General features: G+C 37.0%; 1 protein-coding gene across 1 annotated transcript in view; it reads left to right on the plus strand.

Annotated features, from left to right (window-relative positions):
* SLC44A1 (solute carrier family 44 member 1) overlaps nucleotides 1-2,982 on the plus strand; it is a 96,554-nt gene extending 93,572 nt beyond the window's left edge. The window contains 1 exon segment of the mRNA XM_023510555.1: nucleotides 567-2,982. Within this exon segment, the coding sequence (XP_023366323.1) occupies nucleotides 567-590 (24 nt within the window). The 3' untranslated portion in view covers nucleotides 591-2,982.
* The last annotated feature ends 5,348 nt before the right edge of the window (nucleotides 2,983-8,330 follow it).

Below are 8,330 nucleotides of genomic sequence, written 5' to 3' on the forward strand. Positions count from 1 at the left end.
GTGGTATATTTTAATGTAGGGGTTGTTTTTAACCTATAAAACAATGTTAAGGAAAATGAGGTTTAAATTTTTCCTTTGACAAAGGGATCCCTAAACAAAATATGAGAACTTCAGTTTTGCTCTTGAAACTTTTTTCTTGAGGGAGCCTCCCTAGTAAAGGAAACTTTATAAAGGTTTATGAATTCTTTCTGTAACTCTTTGAAAGCGATTTTAGAAAAATTTACCAAAGGTGATGAAGAGGTGTAGGGAAGAGATTTCCTGCCTGGCTATTTGCTATCGTACAGGGAGGAACCTACAGAAGAAAGGGAAGAGAAAGCCTGGGTACTGTGGGGACATAAGCTAGAGAAGCATGCTTTGCACATCTCAGAGATGATCCCGAAGGAAGTGTGACCTTCATTCAGCATTCCTAAGAATTTCAGCCCCGGGAATATCAGTTCAGAGAGAAGGATTCTCAGTCCATTTGCCCTGTTGCTGTCTGTGACCATGCGTGTATTTGTAACATCATTCATGCCCTATTTTTAATGGTAATTGTCTAAGATTATACTCTGTATGACTTTGTTTTCTAGGCTTCTGGAGCAAGTTCTGCTTGAACCTAGCCGACGGTTATGGAACCCATTGACATTCCAAAACAATATATACACATAACTATGTATTTGTGTGTGTGGGTGTGTGTATATATGTATATGTATGTGTGTATATATAGGTATATGTATATACACACACACACATAATCAGCCAAAATCAGAGAAAAGGAACAGGGATTTAATACCTTTTTTATGCTTATTTTTGTCAAACATGTACTCCTTTCATACGGGTGGCTTTTACAAGGCAACTTCCGTCATTTAATGTCTTCAATTGTAATTGTCTTAATGGATATGTTAAGATTCATATCTGATTAACATTTTTAATAACTTAAAGGAGATTTTAACTTTAGTTATTTAAATTAGCTAAAATTATTGTACCAAATTCTCTGTCTAAAGTTTATTCAGGGGTGATTTCCCTGATGTATGTGTAAAATCAAGAACTTATTTTACTGATGCATGTGTCCTGGTGGGTCAAGACCAGGCATATGCTTTCAGATAAATAAGGAATTGCCCTGATCAGTTTCTCCCAATCAAAGAAGCCATGTCATTTTATTTTTAGAAACATAACAAGTGGGCCCAATATGGGAATTTTCATAATAGTTCATACATTTGTCAGCCAACATTAAAAGGTAACCAACTCCTCAGGTATTTGTAGTTTACCCTAATGCTTCTTTAAAAGAAAGTAGGTAAAAAAGAAAAGGGTAGATAATCTTTCTTATGCAAACTTTTTTCTTGTATTTTTGTCTTTCTTTCCTTTTCGACGTCAGTAGCATCCTCCACACATTTGTGTGCCTGATTTTGAAAGGAGGCTGGGGCACCCAGCAAGTCTAGCCTTTATTTCTGTATATTGGTTTGCAGATTAAGTAATGCTGGGAGGGATAAAGAAGGGCCAGAAACATGGAATGTAAAGCTTTGAAAGTTCCTTAAAGCTTTGGAAATTCCGGTGCTTGGGCTTCTGCTTCAGAGGAACGTCAGTGGCTTGGGGTTAAATGGCCATTTTATTTAAATGCTTGCTATAAAATCTGAAAACACACTGGCAGGTGCTCCTCTCCTTGGCAATTCATTGAGTATCCAGAGTTCTACAATGTTTAACTGAAGAATTGGTTAACGTTTTAATCCTCCAGTGCGAATGTTCTTTGTGTTTGGGGGTGGGTTTGGGGTTGTTTTGTTTTGTTTTTTGCTTTATTCCTGAAGCTTACCAGATATGAATGGCTAATATTCCATTGTTCTGCTTATTGTAATGGTGAATGCTTTAAGAAAAAAAGTGTAATTTGCTAAGAATAATTCATGATCTGTTTATGCGATAACTCCTTTTTGTTACAATTTTTTTAAAAAAGGCTATTTTTGTTAATGTAAAGTAAATATTTCAGAGCAAATTTTTTAAACTTATTGCACTAAATACAGGCTCTGTACAGAAAAAAAAAAAAGCCTCAGCATTTTATCATTCCATGGAAGGAGAATCTTTTGAAAGAAAGCATTGACTCCTACCGGAATTAGACAGTGAATTAGACCAGTATTATGGAAACGCATATAATTAATGTCACTAGGGCTTAATAAGCAGCTGTTTGCTAATGTGCTTTCTTTCAAAGGGTTGGACCTTTAAATTGCTGCAAAAGGTAAATTGTATTTTTTTTTTTAATATTGGTGTTCTTAGCTAGGCTAAAATTTGCTAAATGCCTTGATTTCTTTTCAAAGTTCATGTAATATTTCTGACTTTTCAGAATATTTGCAATAAGAGTCTGGATTTAAAAAAAGAAACACACACACACAATTAAGAGCTCATATCTTAGCAAGATTTGGGAAACCGACGTTGTGAGAGTAGCTATTTTGAAATAATAATTCTCCAGAAGTTAACATCTAACATCTAGTGTCGCCAAACAGTATCATTGTACTCTTTTATATCATTTGAAATGGAATAAAAATAATTATGTGGCTAACAATTGTCCGAATAGGTGAGAGAGTAAATCATGTAAGAAAATTCAGAATACCATCTGTTTCATAGCCCACACAGACATTGGACATTCAGAAACACTGAGAACTAAATTTAGAATTGACAAAAAGTCTAGAAGATGGGTATCAAAACAGAAGACATTCCAGGAGCTAGCTATTTTTAGATGTCCCTCCAAAGTGACCTGATGGAAGTCTTGAACTTGGAAATTAGGTTCTACTCACTTGGACATCCCCGCATCATGGACTCTGGCTGCTTCCTGTTCCATATGCTCGCAATCTCAGCTACTTGGAAGCCACCAGGAATGCTTTCTAATTATCATTTGCAACTAGAACTGTAATCAGAAAGAAATTTTGTATTTTTGTATAACTTGATTGTGTGCCATTTTATATATAACAGGTCCTGTTTTACAAATAAATTTTGTTTTACTAACATTGTGTTTAGAAATTATGATCTATGTGTAACCATGTCATTTGAGTTCCACATTAATTGCCAGGCTGTTTTCCCTAAGTAAATTCATGTGCCAAATAGATATATGCAAATATGCATATATATTACACAGGCACATACAGAGAGATATTTGATATATGGAATATCACTCTCGTATGAGCTGTATTCCTGATTAATTTGATAAGCCCTACAGAGGCTTTTAAGCAATATTTCAATGTGTTTGGTTGTGTGTGGATATTCCTGCTGCCTCTGCCATTCATTGCAAGTCATTCTCCAGCTGGCTCTGGGCTGCCTTACTGCTCTTGCTCACTGCTTCCATCTTCTGCCCAAGTGAGAAGAATAGATGAAGAACCAAAATTATCTGTGAAATGTGGACTCCCGACTAATCTTAGGAATACTGTGTTTTCTTTTTCTATAGTGGATCTTCAAAATTACATTCAAGGCGGTATCTAGAGTTACATAGTTAAAGTCCTCTATCGCAAATGGTGGTGGTGGTAACCAGAGAATCGTGGTTTCTGCCACCAGGTGATTAAGTCTCTAGTGCAAAATTTAGACCTTCTAGGCTCCTGCCTCAAGAATAATGTAATATGGAAAAGAAAAGGTTATTTTTCAGTGTAAATCCAAGAGACCCATCTTCTATGAAAGGCTTTACTAATAAAACAGGAATAAAACATGAACACTTTAGCCAGGGCACTGAGATTGTTTAATCCTTGCACGGATGAGCAGAGCCCAAAGCTGGTTGTTCCTTTAAACCATTTAATAAAATGGCTAATGTTTGGGATTTAAAGCTTTTATCCTATCCTATAGGATAATTAAGTCCTGAGACAAGTCATTGCAACTTAAGCAGCTTAACTGTGTGTTGGTCCCCAAACTTTTTCCATAATGGTTAAGGAGGAAGCACTTAACTGAATCTATTTAAAAACTATCCTAGAGATGAGTTTTTCCTTTGTGGATATGCTCCATTACTCTTATTTTTTCTTTTTCTCACTAAAGGGCATTAAGCTGCTGATTTTAATCTTTTCCCAATAGCACTGACTTTGGTATCTGCCAAGAGGTCCCTTGCCTTCCCAACGCAGTTTCAGGATTTCACCCCAGAAGGGATATCCAGGATTTGACCCCTTTATCCTGGACCTGAGCAGCTTAACCCAGACTAATATCTCTCCCAGCCATCTTCAAAACAGCTATAGGAACTGCAGGCACCAAATATTTGTAGGGCCACATCAGTGTCCCTGAGGCTTCAACCACTTCCATCATGCGCTATCACTACCTACTAAAGGGTATTCAGTGAGGACCCGCCCACCCCCAAGCCTGCAAAGTAGAATCCTGGGCTGAGTTCCGGGCCAGAGCTGCCAGTAATGGTGACTTGAACATTTTATCTTATTTTTGATCAGTAGCCTTCTCATTTAAATTGGACTTCCCAATAGCCTTAACATAGCCTTTGAGAACTTTCCTTCAGAAAGATCTTTAAGCTTTCTCTTTTCAGTAAGGTCTTTACTGCTTTTCTCCTGCTATTTAAAGAAGAAAAGTCCTCAGATTCTGGAGGCTTATCAATGCACCTGTCACAGTTAATTTCTGTATTCTTTTCATACTTTCCATCTGACAGATAGGAGCTAACCATAATGGCCTAGAGTTGTTTAGAAGGGGTCCATCTGTGAATATATATTGGAAAATTGTGGGTTCATAAGGAAATGCTAAAGCAGAGATTTGTGTATTCTGTATTCACAGGATAGAATGCTTTTTGCTTTAAATGCATATTCATACATCTTTGTATACTAGGAATGTGTGTTAGGCCTTTTGAAAGTAGGCTCTGTTCGTACACAGTGACTGCTTTTGGAATTAACTCATCTTTGTTTAGTGGTACATAACCCAAATTGTAAAAGGCAGGACCCTTGAGTGTGCCAAGAGAAAAATCTAAAACTAGCAAACTTAAAAACAAAACAAAAACTAAGCATATTGTATACACTTATAAATTTAAAAATGGCACAATTTTTGCATTCAAATTTCATAAATTTAAGCCAAATACTTGTACTTCATATTTTAATTCAAGAGGGCACTTTTAACCCAAGATTTAAATCTTTGAAAATTTCTTTCTTATAAGAAACTTCAATGCAGCATTTTTAAACTTGTGAATTTCTATGGAAAACCTTTTCTGTAGAAATCCCGTACTGACCTTTCTTCTTTACCATCTTGATTTTTCGTATGTGTAAAAAGAGACAAATGATGATTAGGTTTCATATTGCATGAACAGTTGCCATTTTTGTAAATTATATGGACAGAGGTAGTTTGTTATTTTCTAAGGAATTCATTAGTAAATTTGTGAAAAAGTTCTGAAATCGTTAGGGGCCCAAATAATTAGATTATTCTTCAGCTTTGCTACTAAGTTTTACAACTTATGTATTTCCTCCAGGCCAGGGAGCTCAGAATAAGAAAGCTTTTATTTATGGTCTAGTCAAGATATAGTTGAACATGAAAACATTGTAAATTACAAATACTTCTGAACACTTTTATTTGCTAAGTCCTGAATATATATTTGATATTCACAAGCAGGTTCTTTTGAGCTTATAAAAGCTATAGATGATCTTTGTCCCAAATACACATAGTACATATCTGAATTTTTTAAATGCTTATAGAATTTCAGGGCCCTGAAACTGTCAGCCCCACATGACCAACCCTTAGAGTCTAGTGAACACAAGTCTAAAGCCTGCTCTAAAGTCATTTTGATAATATTTTTTGAAGTGAGGAAGTGATTAGGCTGTCCACTAAAGATATTTTTGAGATGATACCTAATACCTGGCCTGGAATCATTTTTATAACTTAAAAGACTTTGTATATAATTTAATACCAGGTTAGGAAATAGAAACCATACCATGTAATTGAATAACAAGATGGTCAACACTGAATCTTCATAGCAGCAAGATTTTTCTTCCTAGGAGGTATGACAAGTGCATGTGTCCTAGGAGAATTTTTGGCAAGATACCAAATTATTTGCAATGGACAGAAAACTCCAAGAGGAGATTCTTGTAATTATCCATTTACCAAACACTTGGTTCTTTTTATTGTAGATCAGATGGGACATTGTGTGGGTTAGAGTTATCAGTATATCACAGTCTTGAAATATATGTGTCAACATGACCAAGAACAGATGATGATGATGATGAATTAGCAAACTCAAGTGTAGTCCTCAGTTGAGCAAAAAAGAATTTGGTAGAAAGTTGGAGGAGCAGATGCTGGGGGTAGAAATGGAAAAGGTAGGAGTTTTTTCTCCCTGTATAAATAGGAGGGAGGTGTTTTCTGTTCTTAACACTCTTCTGTGTTGTGTGTTTTTCAGTTGCCCGTTAGAGCAGCTTTGGGCCACTCTGACAATGGGGCTACATCCCTAATTCCCATGTCTACCCCAAATTTATTTAGAAATGCACATGGATTTACTTATTACTAACTTGGAAAGCTCTCTGTGCATTTGAAAAGGGAAGCAGAAATCTTTATAGGCATTTAAAGTTCTTTTAAGATTTAATTAATAGTCAGACATCAAATGGTTGCCTACCTTTTCAGGCTGAAGAAAGTAGAAATCTGATAACTGACTGATGAAGAAAGGAGAAAAGTCAGCTCCTTCTCCCGCCCTCCCCCTACCCCCGCCCCCAAGAGCCTTAATGAACCTTCCACAGCAGTAAATGAAGAGTCCACTGGTGGAAATTTCCTTATCAGGTAGAAAAGGGCTTAAGTCCAGTGTAAGTATCTAAATTTGACATGTTCTTTTGTCATAGAAATGTATGACTTAAAGGGAATGTTCTGACCCCCGTGTGTGAATCTAATCCCCCCATCCCATCAGCTAGGAATATAATTTGTGTTAGTAATTATTTAAGGATTACATATGAAATCATTTCATGTGAATAAAAGTAAGGATTGAAAAGAAGACTTGGGGAATAATTGGGTAGACAGGATGGGTCCCGATGACCACTCTAAGGGACCACTAGAAAATGGGACACCTTCTTCATTTGCCATGTTGATGGTCAGGGCGGGACATTTTCCCATAAATTGTATTAGATACCACACAGGAATGCGGCAATAATAGGATAACTTTGAAAAGTGGTGATTTGAGACAGATTGTTACAAAGATTCTTCCCGTCCTTTAGGCTCCAGTTGTCTGTGCTCAGAACTTGTTTTTGGCCCTTCTTGCTTTTGCTACTTTTGATTTCCAGAGATGATCCCCTGGAGAAAGGTACTTTTCTTCCCTGTTGCCTTAGTACCGCTAGATTGTGTTGTGTTGTTGAAGTCTTCTGATCTCTTCCTTACATAAGGGTACTAAGAGCTCCACAACGAAAAGAAATTTCTATAATACTGTCTCAATATTCTTGACCACCGAATGCACTTTTGATAGATCGTGAACCTAATGAAGTAAGTTCAGTGAGTTGCTGGCTGATTTGATGACTGGAGGAGAAAACCTTACAACTAACAAAAAGGCGAGGAGAAAAATGTGAAAGGCATCAAAGTGACAGGGGCTCCAAAAAACAACCAAAGACAAAAGCGTATCTTCTGAAGACCAAAGGTCCAACTCTACTTACTGGCTGACGCAGCCTTTCTGAATTCCCTGAGTTTAGAATAGAGCAGCCAAATGTAAAGATCACGGATATCATAGGGACCTGCTATTGATCTCTCAGGCACTGAGTCGTCAGCTCCAGTGTCAAGCCCAGCCCAGTGTATGGGGTGATGTGGACGGAAACACACTTCATTCAGTGTGTCTTGATTTCTCCCTGCTGCATAATCCAGCCTGAGAGCTATGTTGTGGTGCCACATAGTTCTCAATCTGATGCCTTTTTTGTTGTTGTTGTTGCCATTTGCACCCTCTTTCATAGTGCCAAAATGAATTTTTCTATCTTGTCTTTGTCTTTTACAAACTGGAGGATCACTGCTAAGCCTTCCAGGAATTCCATAGTTTGGGATCATTTACCTTACCATTGTTTCTGGTTTCTTATTACAGTGTCACTACACTGTTTTCATGTGGGGAAACATGTAGGTGCTTGAACACTCCCCACAGACACAGTTGTAGCCCTAGTATTTGTGACTGTCATTACTGGACACAGTGCAGACTTTACAGATAAAGCATTATGCTCTCAGAGGACTTTAAAAATATGTATATTAAGCAAGTGACTTTCTGGAGTTATCAAATCTTGCTGGGAAATTCACTTCCAAGAGCTCTGAATTGGATGGAATTCCATCTGGTTTCAGAGTACAATGAGCCTATATAAAATGGAGCTTTGAACTGTTTTTCTTGTGCAGAAATATGAACCAGAAAAAAAATACTGATCGAATGCTAAGTTTTCTCTGTGTACTGACTCAGTTGCCAGAATTAT

Source organism: Otolemur garnettii, unplaced genomic scaffold (genome assembly GCF_000181295.1).
Source record: "Otolemur garnettii isolate 467f Iridium unplaced genomic scaffold, OtoGar3 scaffold00014, whole genome shotgun sequence".
Taxonomy (NCBI): domain Eukaryota; kingdom Metazoa; phylum Chordata; class Mammalia; order Primates; family Galagidae; genus Otolemur; species Otolemur garnettii.